The sequence below is a fragment of the Moschus berezovskii genome, chromosome 11 (genome assembly GCF_049115385.1).
Source record: "Moschus berezovskii isolate FMDL1 chromosome 11, NW_MosBer_1.0, whole genome shotgun sequence".
Classification (NCBI taxonomy): domain Eukaryota; kingdom Metazoa; phylum Chordata; class Mammalia; order Artiodactyla; family Moschidae; genus Moschus; species Moschus berezovskii.
In genome coordinates this window covers 78,790,217-78,805,868 of record NC_142470.1, presented here as the reverse complement: position 1 = coordinate 78,805,868, position 15,652 = coordinate 78,790,217, and the positions used below count along the sequence as shown (strand labels likewise).

At 46.3% G+C, this 15,652-nt stretch overlaps 1 protein-coding gene across 5 annotated transcripts in view; it reads right to left on the bottom strand.

The window, feature by feature from the left end:
* Positions 1–1,271: 1,271 nt before the first annotated feature.
* The window catches only part of MCFD2 (multiple coagulation factor deficiency 2, ER cargo receptor complex subunit), a 47,059-nt gene continuing 32,678 nt past the window's right edge, over positions 1,272–15,652 (bottom strand). For 2 of the 5 annotated variants that reach the window (XM_055400918.2, XM_088841501.1), the window contains exons 2-4: positions 5,225–5,385; positions 4,100–4,259; positions 1,272–2,773 (exon numbers count right to left, since the gene is read on the bottom strand). In XM_055400918.2, the coding sequence (XP_055256893.1) occupies positions 2,645–2,773; positions 4,100–4,259; positions 5,225–5,373 (438 nt within the window). In that variant the 5' untranslated portion in view covers positions 5,374–5,385 and the 3' untranslated portion in view covers positions 1,272–2,644. Of the gene's footprint in view, positions 2,774–4,099; positions 4,260–5,224; positions 5,386–10,550; positions 10,571–10,622; positions 10,763–15,652 lie in introns of those variants that run through there. The other 3 variants (XM_055400921.2, XM_055400920.2, XM_055400917.2) reach the window with 3 other exon arrangements.

The following is a 15,652-nucleotide window of genomic DNA, read 5'->3' as shown; positions in this document are numbered from 1 at the left end:
TTAAAAAGATCAGGTTAAAAAAAAAAAAGCAGCAGAAAAGACATTTGATGCCTGCCCCTAAGGAGTCACCCACTTCTTCCCAGCCTCTCCAGACCCTACTCTTCAGTGAGACGGGGCCCAGATACTTCGACCAGGCTAAGGAACAGGGAGGAGACTGACTGTGTTTAGCTCATACTCTGTGCCGGCCATTTGCTTGATGTTTTATATATATTTTCTCTCACTTTGTTAATACTTTTAACCACTCTGTGGGTAAATTTCACTATGTTTTTAGATGAGAAAGTTAGAGAACTTTAAGAGCATAGCAGGCCTGGGGTTTCAACAGCTCTGCCTGAGTTCAAAGCTTCTGGTGTTATAAGGCAGCCTCTCTCAGGTGTATCTGTCTCCATTTTAGAGATAAAGAAATTAAGGAGCAGAGATGTTCCTTATACAATCTGAAAAATCGAGGCGGGCTGAGACAGCCAACACCTCACGTAAGGGAAGGAGATAAAGGGGCCGTGATAGGGAAGTGTGGATTAGGCAGTGGTTGGGGTGGGGGCGTCGGGGTGCTCCCACAAGGAATTTCCTATGAGGAAACGCAGGCTAACCATAAGGGCCAGTGTGGAATAATTTCAAAGTGCAGCCAACTGGGGAGGAGGGAAGCGGTGTCTGTCTGGTCTGTTTAACCGGGTGACTCTACCTTGTAGGAATCTGCCTCTTCCTCTCCAGCTGCCTCACTTCCTAGCAGCCAACAATATAAGGTTCTTTCAGCCGTGGGTCTGCTCACTAGATCCATCCAGAAGGGCGGCTCTGGATGAAGAGGGGCAAGACCCAGGGGTCTTGGGCAGGGGATGGGAGTCAGGGAGGCAATGGTAACTTCTTCCTTTGCTCTCCTTTCAACTGGCAGAACAAAGTGTCATTTCCAAAAATCTAGGGGAGACTGTGCTTCCTGCTTGGGCCAAGGGTGCTTTCAATAACGCTATCTAATTTAAATTTTCTGGCTAAGAAAAAACAGTCACTGAGACTCAAGGAGAAACATTGTATGTTCCTAGACAATGTCGTCATAATCTGAACTTGGCCAGAGAAGGACGGTCCAAAAAGTGCTTTCATGCAGAGGAAAAAAATGCCTACAGAAGGAAAGTGACTGTGAATCCTAGATCTACCCCTGTAGAAAGGAACAAGGTAGTGCCAGGGAGGGTCCCAGCCCATGGGATAGGTCCCACCTGTAAACGTGGGCATTAAAGCAACCAACCCTTTGGGTGGTAGGAAGAGAGGCCTATGTGGAAAAATTCAACTGCTTTTTCATTTCATTAGTTTTATTGGTCATATATCCAGAATTCATTATATAAATCTTTCAAAATAACCAGTTATTACAAGAATAGTTTACAATTCAGCTCTGATTGCACAAATACTTGACACAGGAAACCATTTTTACAAATACTTATTTTTCTTAGAAGAATACTTTAGTACAGAAAATAAGTCTATATATCTTACAGCAAATTTTATGCAGTTTTTTTTTAACCCATTCAACCATCATTTCAGGTTTCCTATCACAGCACATCCATCACATTCCAAAAACTAACTTATAATCTGCAGCCACTTCTGATTTTGAATTATAATTGAGATTTACACTGTTAAGAGTTTTTAGGCTTCTTTTTCTACTGATCTGAAAGAATTCACGTATTCAGGCAGAAGAGGTAATTTAAACAACATTCCTTCTAGATCTCGTGTGTCAGGTTAATCACTGTGCTTGGTGAAGAATCTTTTCACTTTTCACTTAGGCTAGACCAGCTGGTAGTTCACCTCTGCTGTATCAAGCAGAAGGGATAAAGTCCTTACATTCTTGAGAGTTTCTAAACTGCAAAAACAAAACCCTAGAAACAAGAGTTAAATACAAATACCTAGAAAGCAAAAATGTTTGGTAACGATGAGAAGTAGAGAACACTTTTAGAATTGAGGTCTCTCCTTGGTTGAAGAAGACATAAAAGAGAGTGTAAGGATGTGGCAGTAGTATTATAAAATACTGAAAAACTGAAAAAGGTGAATCACTTAGGTCAGTGGTGTGTTGTTCCCAAAGTCCCAGGAGATACAAAATCTTAGACTCTGGCTAGCTCAACTATTTGACATTCTTCTGATCTGTGGCTTTGAATAGCCTAATAAATACTCCCTTGACCAGAACAAGTAATCATTTAGGCCAGGGGAACCTTACAGAATACTGACCACGTTCCTCTGAAGAGACAGGACACCCCCAGGGGAAACATTTGGCATTCATTCCATTCCTTCAGTTACTGAAAAGTGTGTCCAGTTAGCAAAAGCTTGTCTTACTTTTCAGGTAGCATAAATTAAAACCAAGAGCCTGGCAGCATTCTCCATCCAAGTTCCTGAGTGCTCAGCTCCGATCATCCAATATTCTTAAAAGGATATTTTTTATCAAGCCCTTGTCCAATGAGATATTTAACAGTACTTGGGGACTACAGTAGGTCCCATTCCTCTGCTTTTTTATTTCTCTTAATTTCTCTTTCTCACCCCAGTGTAACAAGCTGCTACAGGTTTTTACCAAAATACCAAAGCAGTATTTTGAAAATGAGTTATTTTGCATTACGTTAAGTGTCCGATCACATTATAATGGGTCAGATCTGCATTTAACTGGGAGATGGCCACCTCCGGTCTACTGTAGGGATTTTGCAAATTCGGCATAGTCGATATATCCATCGTTGTTCTTGTCATCGTCTCTCAAAACACCATCTATTAAGTTGATCAGCTCATCTTCGTTCATTGGTGCCTGCTCGCTTCCCTCCTACAAGGTACAGATCACAGCACGGTGAGCTGCATCTTTTACTGAAAGCGCCTGGTTAATGTCCAAAATAAAATGTCTATAGACCCCTTCAAATGTAGTACTTCTATTTCTCGGAAATCCACAAGCCACATGTTAGATCCAGAGTCAGTTCACAACAACCCAATTTAAAAATGATATTTGGCAGTTAAAAGGACGATGCAATCAAAGTAGGCCCTTGCTGATTTATTTTAAAAAATACTTTTCATTCTTTTTTCATTACCAAAGTCATACACGTTCATTGTAGAAAGGTGGGTCTGGCTTACAGAGAACTTGGAGTTTCATAGATTCCAGGACCCATAAATCTATCCTAAAGAAAAGCTCACAGCCTAGGCCCTCCCACAGGTCAGCTCTGCTAAAGTGGTGAGAGCCCACACTAGACATCTCGGGGTCAGGACAAGAGGAAGAAGGCATTGCTGACCAGTAGACCGCACTACAGTCTCTGAGGTGAAGGCACTTCTGCTCCAGAAGCAGGTGTGGCAGGGCTCATGTTGCCAAGGGCTGAGCTAAGGCTGCTCATGTCTGTGGCCAATTCGTCCTCTGTCACCTCTCCCATGTCTAGACCCTTTCCTCTCCTGCCCACCACCATCCTCGCCTGCCAGGGCAGCTGGACCCCAATTCCTCTCTCAAAGCCAGTCTGCTAGCATCCACCAGTCTGCCTCCCACAGCAAACACTGCATTAGTTATGCTTGTCTCCGCTGGTGCAAAGCCGCTGGTGCTCCCGGCTACCTTCAGAGCAAACACAGCCCCACTCAACTGGCAGCCAGTGTGAGCACATGCCCCTCCCCAACTTTGCCTTGCCTCGTCTCTTGAGATTACGGTGTGGTCAAGTGGAACAGGCATTAGATCTGGAAGCATAAGATCTGAGTTTCAGTCTCCTCACCTCTCAAATTAGAGATAATAACAAGGACATGGCCCAAACCCTCACTCATCAAATCCCTCGATCCCTTGGCCCAGACTGGCCATTCCTCCCAAATGATATAACTTCTTCCCAGTTCTGCCTTTTGAATGTGGTCTGCCTTTCAGCTAGTTCTCAGACCCTGGCACGTGGTGGAAATGCCAGTGGCACTTGCTAAAGATCCAAGGCAGGCTCTGGGGCTTCTGCCTCAGCTGGTCACCCTTTGTGAGAAGGCCCTCTGAACAGGAAAAGAGGCAGAGCAGAAGGTGAGCAGAAAAATGAGAAGCAGTAACAGTGTTGCCCAAGGATGGGGAAGTCATCAAGAGCAGGGACTGAGTCACCAGAGGGAGGCCCTTCCAAGATGCTGCCCCCTGGGCCACAGCCCGACCTACCTCCTTGTGAACATGAGTGATGGCCGTGGAGAGTTCTAGGCCGTCAAGCAGATTATTGCCATCATAATCATGCATTTTGAAATAATGGAGCTGCAGCTCTTGTGGGGACATCTCCGCCTCTGGTTTGTTGATGACACCTTCGAGATGCTCCATGATATGCCTAAAACCAACAGTGAAGCTCAGACCACTTGGCAGCGATGCTGGGCTGGGATCCTGCTGAAATCTTAAGGACTCTGAAAAGTTCAAGGTCTTCAAGTACATCCATCCCAGAAAAACTAACAGAAACAGTGGCAGACCACTCTCCAAGAAGATAGACATAGGCAAGACCACGAAAGGAGTAGGGTAAAAAAAAAAAAAAATCAAACAGTTCATCTGTTATGCTGGCAAGATTATGGGTGCTTTTTCCTTTTTATTATTAGAATATGGTTATAACATTTGGGGGTGTGTGTGCATGTTCAGTCGTCTCCGACTCTTTGTGACCCCTTGGACTGTAGCCCATCAGGCTCCTCTGTCCATGGAATTTTCCGGGCAAGAATATTAAAGTGGGTTGCCATTTCCTACTCCAGGGGATCTTCCGAATCTTGGGACTGAACCCATGTCTCTTGGGTCTTCTGCAATGGCAGGCAGTTTCTTTACCTAACATTGTTGGGGGAGCTATTAATTTTTTTTTTTTTCCTTAAAGCAATTTAAGGACAATAGAGCAGGAATTGTAGGCAGGAATGTGTGAGGCTAACTGGCCCAGGGTAAAAGTTCCAACAAATGATGCAATGTTTGAACATGCCAAGAAAAAAGGAAAAGATCTTGTCATAAGCAAGAAACCTTAGCTTTATTTTGGACTCTGCCACTACTGCTGGTGTCTGTGTCTATCTGCCTGTCTGTGCTGAAAGAGAGAGACAGAATGAACTCAGGAAAGCCATTCATCCTTTTTGGATCTCATCTGTGATGTGATGGCAAAAAAAGAACACCTGGACTTACAGGTGGCTACAAGGAATAAACATCAGGCTTGGAAAAATGTCAAGGGGTTATACAAATAGTAGAAGGCAAAGGGGACAGCGTGTGCCTTTGTAACTGGCTGCAGCTGCAGACGGGGAGGCCCCTGGACCACAGCCCTGGCTGAATACGTACTCTTGGTCATGCACTGTGTTCTTATCCAGGCCCATGCTGCTGTGATGAGAGGAGCTGGCCCCGGGCTCCTCGGCCCTGGCACCTGGGGCACAAAAGGCCCAGAGCAAGCCACACAGGAAGGGAATTCTGAGCAGTCGCAGAGATCTCATGGTCACCGGTACCTGGGAGGTGGGGAACAAGAAGGTGAAGACGAGAACACGAGAACTGAGGTTCTTTCAAGACTTGACTCAGCACACTCCTGGGAACTGGGTGAAGGAGCAGGGCTGGGAAGAGAACTGGCCAGCTCCACCACCAGACTGCAGGATGACCTCGGGCTCTCCAGGTCCCCATCGCTCAAATGGGCTGGCGGGTCCATGACCTTTCCTGAAGCCCCTTCAGAATGCTAAGCAGCTCAATGAGAGCTCACGGGGATCTGGACAGCACTCCTGCCTATGAGCAGCAGGTGAGAGAAATACTTCCTGCCGAGAGCACTAATCAAGGTGAGAAAGTGAGGAGTACTAAAGAAAGATGAGACCCTCTGAGAGTTCAGAGGACGAAGTGTCCTTTGGGCTAGAGAAAGCCAGAGGTTAACAGACGCGGGGACACTTCAGCAGGGCCAAATAGAGGGGCGTGCAGTGGATGGGCAGGAACTGCAGGACGAATGGAAGGTGTGAGTAGAAGGGTGGGTGCAGACAAGCAGGAAACTCCAAGTGAGTCAGACTTGAGCTCAGAGGGTACGAAGTGGATGGAACAGGGGGCAACAGGCTGCAGAGGCTGACCAGGCCATGCTGGGGGCAGCTCTGCATGCTACCCAAAGAGGCTGACATTGCCTGGGGATGAATGGGAGCCGCTGAGGGAGATGAGAGCAGAGACAGTTTCAGAATGGCTCATCGAGCAGTGCAGTGGGGAAGGTATTAGGTAGAGTGAGACTAGAGACAGGGGTTGAGGGAAACAATGGGTGGGTTAGATCAAGGCCCATGGCAGTGGACATTATTCCCTGCCTCGTCCACCTCCCAGGGCTGTGAGGGAGGCAAGTAATTGAGCCACGTGAAGAACACTAGGGAGGAGGGCTCCATAGGGATTAGGTTCCATCTAGTACTTCCGGGGTTTGGCTGGACTTGGAGTCATGGTCAACAAGGAGAAACGGTTGGCTACACAGCAAGCTCCCCGAGGGCAGAAGTGCCTTGTTCCCACTTGTACCCCACCAAGGCTCAGGCAGCCTTACCTAACTGCTATTAAACTGAAAGTCCTGATCCTTCCAGGGCTTATAGACTGACCTCTATAAAAAAAGAAGTTGAAGGACAGCCGGGAGACCTCTACTCAGAGGTGTTCTGGCACCTCTCACCTACCCCAAGAGGCTCTCAAGGGCGGGACCCTAGGAAAATGCCATCCCCACAACTTTTAGGAAAATTTCCCAAACCCGCTTTGCTGGATATCAGCAGTATACCCTCCCTTAAAGACACAATGATCCCTGGGATACATAACTTCTAGGTGGAAAAAAGAAGCATCGAGTCTCACAATTGAGTAGGGACATCAAAATGCAATTGTCATATTTCATAACAGAAAAAAACGTTCAATATACACCAAGTGAAAAAAAGCAGGCTACAAAAGTCTGTAAAGAATTATTCATTTTGGGGAAATTCCCTGGTGGTCCAGTGGTTGAGACTCGGTGCTTTCACTGCTGTGGGTCTGAGTTCAGTCCCTGGTTGGGGAATTAAGATCCTATAAGCCGTGTGGTGCAGCCAAAAAAAAAAAAAAAATTCATTTTTGTAAAAAACAAAACAATGTATGTATATTTCTCATACACAGAACAAAGACTAAAAACTATTAACAAAGATTACTTTCTGAATTATGAGATTAGGAGTGACTTTTATTTTTCTGCTCTTTACTTTTCCATTGCTTCTAAAATTTCTACTATAAACATGTTTTTTCTTTATAAATATATATTTAATGCAATTCATCCCATAATTTTGTTCCAGTTCTATATGGATGGAATAAAAAGGGGGATTCTGGTTGAGTCTCATCTCTAGAAAATAATTTAGGAACAGCCAGAAACTACATTCCAATTTTACCAAATAGAAGTGTCCAGACACTGATAAGGTCACTGCCATTCTGGTACCTGAAAACAAGGTCTCAGGTTACTCTCTGCAAAGACTGCCCCAACCAGGGAAGGAAAGCTTGTTCTGACACATACTGGAGAGTTCTGGGACAGGAGGGACCAGAGGGGAAAGCCTTTAAGAGTCATAATGCATAAGATATCTCTTTCTCCAGCAAGCCTTATTCAATTCCAAGTCTGGCTTAGACGGTCTTCCCATATGCTCCTAAGTGCTTCCCTTCAGAAGGGTCCTGTCTGTTGCTGACAACAACTGTGCAAGTGCCTGTGAACATGTCTGATGACCTCTCAGTACCCTCTGTTGGACTGGGCTCTGTGAGGCTGGGGACTGGATTCACATTCACAGAAGCTGGAGGTTCTCAGCCTTCGTGCCATGGTCCTTGGGAGCTGGGGGGTTATCATCCTCACCCATACACTGCCAGGTTCTGATGTCAATGTAACTGAGGATGAAACTTGGTTTTGGCGCTATCTATCAGATAGTAGAGCTCAGTGGTCAACAGACCCGTGGCACCATCTCCTATAACCATGTGGTTGAATACTTAGTATATCAGGTAGGGATGGGGTGAGAGGGGAGAGATTCTATTGGAATAACACCAAAAAGCAACCAAGTGCTCAGTAATACAGTAACTTTGAGTCCAAATTATCCCCTCTTCAAAGGAGACAGGATAAAGCCCAAGAACCATCCATTTGGGATTACCCCATTTTGATTTGCTGTGCCAGGTCTCTAACCTTGAGACCACCACAAAAGCCAAATCTGCAAACATAGAAGAGAAACTCCACCTAGCAAGTGCTACAAGAACAGGGAATCTGATTGCCACCCGACAAACCATACTGCTCACAATGAAAAGGAAATTTTAGCAACTCCTTCCGCCAAAAGAACAAGTTGCATCATCCACACTCCAACTATTTAGCTCAAGGCCATAAGCAGAGAGCTTGGCAGATAAGCCCCAGGAGTTCCTGGGTTCACTGGCCGTTCAGAAAGTGTAAAGGCTAGGCTAGAGAAAAATCCAGAGGAGGAGAGATTTCTGAATTTGAGACATCCTTCACAGGAGTTCTGGGGAGAAGCGCTAGACCACTGATGGCGGCCGGTTCCCACAAGGCCTTGTCTGTAACAGGGCTTTCCTCCTGGCTCCAGCAGCCTCTTCCAGTCCTAGGGCATTTGTTCCCATCTGTTTCACCTGTCCATCCTCCCTCTTCCTTCCAGGCCCAATTCAAATGTCATCTCTGTTCTCTCAGCCAAAACCAACTGTTCCCTCCTCTGACCTCAGTCTGCGGTCTCTCACACTCACTTGGCCTTAACATACGGTCACACACGGTTCTCCTTTTGTTTTTCTCTTTCCCTCTCTCTGTGAAGACAGGAAAGCTATTTTCTCTGTCTCTCCTTTACTCCTTTAGTGAATTTATAACAAAATACTGAGCTCACCTGGAATAGCATGCCTTCACTCTGTATCAGGGCTCTGGGCCCTGGAACCCAGGTGTGTTGTTCCCTATCACAGAGGATCTGACCTAAGCTAGAAAAATAACTTCCCTCGGGAGTCCTCCCTGCAGTGGTTTGGCCTGGCCCACTCTCATTGTGTCCTTAGTCTTATCAGCACCAAAAAGTTGGGAGTCAGCCTTCCTCCCATCAGTTGTAGGCAACTTTTCTCTCATGCTACCGCCCTCAGTTAAGAATCAAACTCAAAGTAGCCACACATCCTGTACCCAGAGTCGATGCCAAAGAAAAACTCTGACTGGTACTTCCCCATTTAAAACTGCCACAGTCCTGGACTGAAAGCAAGGAAAGAACCAAGTTCCTAGACAGAGAAACCTCTACATGCGCTGGGGGTTGAGAACTGGTTCTGGAGAAGCAGGCAGTTAATAACTTGATCTATTTGTTCATTTGGGAGGGAGCTGCCACGCTTCATTTACACATTTAACTAAACTGTTTCCTGGGCTTCCCTGGTGGCTCGGCAGTAAAGAATCTGCCTGCAATGCAGGAGACATGGGGTTCAATCCCTGGGTTGGGAAGATCCCCTGGAGAGGGAAATGGCAACCCAAGCCAGTATTCTTGCCTGGGAAATCCCATGGACAGAGAAGCCTGGCAGGCTGCAGTCCACGGGATTGCAAAAGAGTTGGATGTGACTAAACTACAACAAAAACAACTTCACTAAACAGCTTGGTACTGCACAAGGTTCTGAGGACAGGTATGTCTGAGAATAGGATAATCTGTGTGACAAGAACCAGACAGGCTCCTGTCACACAGATTACAGCCCAGTGGAAAAGATCAGTAAATGAGATAGCTGTAGGGTATGGCAATAGCCCCAACCCCTACCTGGGTTAATATATGAAGGATGATTTTTTTCAATTAAATGATAGCACTTCAGGTAGAGTGAACATACTGTAACAAACACCTAAGCCTAGAAGGAACTTGCTCCAACCTGGGAACTAAAAAGGGTTTAATATCGTTGAAGACAGTATAGTGGAGACAGATGAGTTAGTAAAGTACAAAAGAAGACAGGTCACCAAGGGCATTGAAAGCGATGTTCAAGAGCTTGTAAGAGCAAGGGGATCCACAGAAGGAAGATCAGGGGATGGGGGGAGGGTTCTGGTGACCGTGATCAGATTTCGGTTTTAAGACCATCACTCTGGCTTTCCAATATATAACAATGCACAGAGGATGGAGAAGGGGCACAGGGGAGAGATGATGGTGGCCTGAACTTGCTAGAGCAGAGGAACTGGGCGTGGAGAAGTCGGCGTATCCAAGAGAGATTTGTGATGGATTCGATGTGGATGGGTAAAGCGTACAGGAGGTGAGAATGACGTGCAGGTCTCTGCTTGGGCATCTGGATGGATGGCGGTGCCATGCCACAAGAGAGGAATACAGGCTTCCCCGCCTCCCTGTTCCCCTGGCACAGCCTGGCCAAGCTCGGCCCCCGTCAGTGTTCACTGTCTCTCCCAGAGAGAGAGGGGTACCAGGGGCAGACGGGCAGCAACGACTCAACGCCCGCGCGCAGGTCCACCGCAGGTCCTCCAAGAGCGCGGAGATCGACCCCGGCCGGCCCGTCAGGCTTTAAAGCCCCTACAGCATATGCCCCGGGAGGGAGGCTCTGCTCCTAGTCGGCTAGCTTCCCGCGGCGGCTCGGGGTCCGAGACCCGCACCCAGGCCGCTCTCGCCTTTCAACCCTAGCCAGAAGCCCCCCGAAGGAACGCCAGGGTCCCGCCCCGCTGCAGACTCCTGAATGCCGCCCCACGGACCTCCTCCTCCAAGGTCGGGTCACAGGGATCACAGGCCGCAGCCGGATCGCGGGAGGCCCCCGGTTCACTCACCCTCGCTGCCACCAGCTGCCACCAGTCTGTCCCCAGACGCGAAGCCCTCCAGCATGAGCCTCGCCAGCTCCCGTCCCAGTACGTTTTTCCTCCGCTCCGCCCCCGCCCCCGGCCGGCTGTGCGCACGCGCGCCCTTTCTGCCCGCCCATTGGCGGCGCGGGCCCCGCCTCTGACCAGCGCCGGAACCGGCGGGCCGCTGGGCTGGTTCCACGTGTAATGGGCTCAGGCCCAGTAAGGGCTGGGCGGGGGCATTTCTTCTGTCTGCCTCGCATAGGGCGACACTCGGTTGGATTCTGGGTTGGACCATCTGAACCCCCAAGTCCGTAGGGGCTAGGCAAGCCCGGAAGCCCCCAGAAATATAGTAGGATGAGGACGCTGGATGGCGGATGCAACTGGCCCGCTGACTGGCTTTCAGCTCCACCACCACCTACACCTCTACAGGTTCCTGGGTTTCTCTGACTGCACATTAGGAAAAAATATAATAGCGTGAAGAAAAAAACTGTTGCCTTCCATTCCAGTTCTGTCAGGATCAAGCCATTAGCCCCTGCAGTTAGTTGCTCACCAACCGTGGGCCCTGGAGCCAATTTTAGGAAGGAGAAAAACAGGAAACATAATGTACTTCAGGTATAGTTAGATAGGTTAAGATGCATCTCTAAGGAGAAAATTAGGACAACCCTAGGAAATACAGAACTGCTGTGGGCTCAGCCAAGGATTGAAGATGATGCAGGGACTTGGTTGAGAGAATCATGTTGGGAGTCTGGGAACTGGGAGAACCAAGCACCCAGGCTTCCTATCTTTTTATAGGTTGGCAGAAAGAAACATGGATGGTGAAAATATTGTCTAGGATCAAGTACCACTTTCTAGTTTTAATAGCTCATAAAATTATTTCCTCCCTTCTCTGACCATTGTGGCAGGAGAGCAGGGTCTTAGTTGCTCAGTCATGTCCATCTCTGTGACCCCATGGACTGTAGCCAGCCAGGCTCCTCTGCCCATGCGACTCTCCAGACAAGAATACTGAAGTAGATTGCCATTCCCTTCTCCAGGGAGTCTTCCTGACCCAGAGATTGAACCCAGGTTTCCCGCTTTAGTGGCAGATTCTTTACCATCTGAGGATAGAGGACACCCTATTAATCCCAGACTCCTCCTCCTTTCCTTACTCTGAAGTTTGAGTTGGTTTGATCTAGTTCATGTTTCAGCTCTCCCTCTGCCATCCATCCATTCTTCCATCTGGCTGTTTATTGATTCATTCAGTAACACTTCTTGAGTACCTCTTAGGTACTAGGCTCTGTGCTAGGAGTTAACCCGAGAAATGAATACAAACAAGAAATGGTCTCCTTCAACAAGTTCAGTGTCTGATAGATGGATAAAGCATTTCTCATTCTATTTATCCAACACTTCCACTTTTTCTGTGGATCTTATCCTGTGTCATCTCTTGAATCACGTCACTCCCTCTCTAATAGACCATCCCCAGGATCATTTCGTCTTGCCGTGGTTTCTTCTCCACTGCATTACTGTAGCTGCAGTCTCCATGCAAATTCAGTGGTGCCTTCTCCTTTTCTTTGTTTTCACGCTCCTCTCAGTACTGTTTCTCACAGTCATTCTACTCTGAGACGCCTTCTTCTCTCGTCTTTTGATGCCATGTACTCTTGGCCCTCCTCCTACCTCACTGGCTGTTCTTTGTTGGGTTCTTTTCACTGACTTCTCACCTACTGCTCTGCTGCTGCTGCTAAGTCGCTTCAGTCGTGTCCGACTCTGTGCGACCCCATAGATGGCAGACCACTAGGCTCCTCTGTTCCTGGGATTCTCCAGGCAAGAATACTGGAGTGGGTTGCCATTTCCTTCTCCAAAGCATGAAAGTGAAAAATGAAAGTGAAGTCGCTCAGTCGTGCCCAACTCTTAGCAACCCCATGGACTACAGCCTACCAGGCTCCTCCGTCCATGGGATTTTCCAGGCGAGAGTACTGGAGTGGGTTGCCATTGCCTTCTCCACCCCATACATTAGATGCAACTTTCCTATAAACTTAAAACTATTCCAAAATAAAATTTTTAAAATGTATATTTAAAGAGAAAGCACAAATGAAACAAATGTTAATAACTGATAAATCTCAGTGATAGGTATATGGGTGTTTACTGGCTGATTACTTTAACTTTTAGATAGGTTTAAAATTTGGTAAAATAAAATGTAAAAAGAAATTAAAGCTATGGAAGGTTAAAAGTAAATGAATAGAAAAAGATATTCTATATGAACACTAACCAAAACACCTACTGCTCAACCTATAAACATCAGGGTGCTTCGGGTTCTATCCTGAGTCCCCTTCTTTGTCGACCTATCTACTCTGCTTATGTGATTTCATCTAATCATGTGGTCTTAGGTGCCATTTACAAGCAGATGACTCCAAAAAAAGATTTCTAACAGTAACCTCGGCCTATAAGTCCTGACTCCTCAAAATAACTGCCTACTTGCCACCTCCACAGGAGTGTCTAACTAGGATTCCAAACTTAACTTGGCCCACTGAAATATGTTCACCCCCGAACATGTACCTCTCTGTTTTTCCCAGTTGAGCAAATGTCACTGCCATCCATCTAGTTACTCAAGCCAGATTCTAGGAGCTACATTCCCCCTCAACCCCAGCTTTATTGAGGTATAACACCCAGGAAACCATCATCCGCTACTCAGACTACTGTGAGAACTTCCCTGTTGACCTCCCTTGCCCCATTTTCGTCCATGAGACATTTGTTTAAGCCATTTATAGAGGAGTGTTCTAGAACTTGTAGCTGAACCCATTCCTAACTGGCAAATAACTTGTTACTAGAAGTAGGACACAAAAACCAAATACTAAAATGTGGGATTGGCTAACTGAAGGTTAAGGTAGCCAGTGGTGAAGACTCTATTCCATATTGGAAAGTTGGTGACCAACATGTTAAGTAGTAAAGAGTTGAACTGCTGTCACTTGCTAGACCTTGGAAAAAACCCACATGCCAACCAAAGTTGTATTATAGGAGAAATCCCAGGAACAATACAGAACACTTGAGAGTGTTGCCTTTTTTCCTTCCTTTTTAAAGTAGCTTTCAGCAAAGTCCTTCAAGGGAGTGAAAATCCAGATTAGAACGGATTTGAACACAGAGGTTAAAGAAAATTAGGCCTTGGTGAGAGAGGAGGACTTGATGAGGTGCAGCTCACAACCTGAACTAGCTGGGTCTCACAATTTACAGGGAAGAGGCAGCTTTATCAGGAGATAAGACAGAGGCCCAAGGGAGCAAAGATGGACCACAGGTGGCTTCTCTACCTGTTTTGTTTTGAATTACCTCCACTGCAACTGAGCACACAGAGACCAGCCCCTGTAAGACTTAAATATTCTTATACTTGGTCGTGGTTGTTTTCCAGAATGAAACATTTGAGGTATACACAAGAAACTAACAAAAGAGAACAGAGGTGAGAATAAGACCTCATTTTATATCTTTTTGTATTGCTTTCATTTTTAAAAAGTCAAATATATTACCTATTTGGGGTGAAATATAGTCTTTCATTAGAAAACCATTTGAAGACTCTTTAGATAAGTTATGATTGTGATTATTCATGCACAGACTTGACCAGAAGCCTAACAAATGATGGAGGGAGTCATGTATCCCTAAAATCTCAAGCCTGATCAATGGTGGTCGTCCCTGTTAACAAGGGAGGGGCTGCCAGATCCCCTACAAGAACCTGATATGTGGTCACGGAAGAGACCCCTTGTTTCTGTACAGCAGGACTGGCCTGGGTATGAGTTACTGACTGGGGTATACTCTACGTTTTTTATTCTCTTTTTTTCTGAAAAGAAAGACGTTTTATTATTTCTTCACATTGTGCATTGACTGTGTTTCCCTGTATTTTGATTTGGTGTTCTTCTTCATAGCTTATTGATGCATGGTTGTTCAGAGAAAAACATACTGTTTTCCTTTACTCACACACACAATACTTCTGACAGCAGATGTGTGGGGTGTTCCCCACACTAAGCAATTCTCTGCGACACCAGCTGAGTGTTCTGCAATGCAATTCAATTATGACACTAACTGAAGTTAGTACTATCCCCACAGGTAAAGGACTCAGCTTCATAAGACTGCTGCCCACTTCCAATTCCAAGCTCAGTAAATAGGTCCCCAGGTTAACCATGACTTCTACTGGACTCGGCTACAAATTGAAGGTTCCCATGACTACCTCCTGAGATTTTATCTCCTGCTAGAACAGCTCACAGAACTCAGGAAAACATTTACTTGCATTTCCCAGTTTATTTTATAATACAGGTGAACAGCTAGAAGAAGAAATATATAGAGTGAGGCCTGGAAAGGCACAAAGCACAGGAGCCCCTGTCTCTTTGGAGTTGCAGTACCCCACCCTGCAGACATGTGGATATATTCACCAACCCAGAAGCTGTTCAAACCCTGTACCACTGAGGTTTTTATGAAGGCTTCCCCATACAGGCATAATCGATGATTAACTCAATCTCCAGTCCTTGCCCTTTCTTGGAGGCTAGTAGGTGGAGCTAAAAGTTCCACCTGTCTAATCATGGCTTGGTCTTTTGGTGACCAGACCCATCCTGAAGCCATCCAGGGGCCCACCAAGGGTCACCACATTAGAACAAAGGACACTCCAATCACCAAGGAGATTCCAAGGGATTTAAAGGTGGGATGATTTTGGAGAATGGCATTGAAACACGTATGTTGTCATATGTGAAACGAATCACTAGTTCAGGGTCAATGCATGTTATAGGATGCTCGGGGCTGGCATGTGGGGATGACCCAGAGGGAGAATAAAGGGAGGAGGGAGGTGGGAGGGGGGTTCAGGGGCGGGGGGGAAATGATCATGAACCAGGGTCAAAGGCCAAATATTAGAACAAAGATGCTCCTAGTGCTCCTGTCACTTATGAAATTACAACGGAATTACAGCTCTGTGCCAGGAACCAAGGGCATATATGTATTTTTTTTCTATTATTTTGCAAAAGCACACATACAGAAAGGCATACAGCTCAATAAACTTTCAGGAATTGAATACC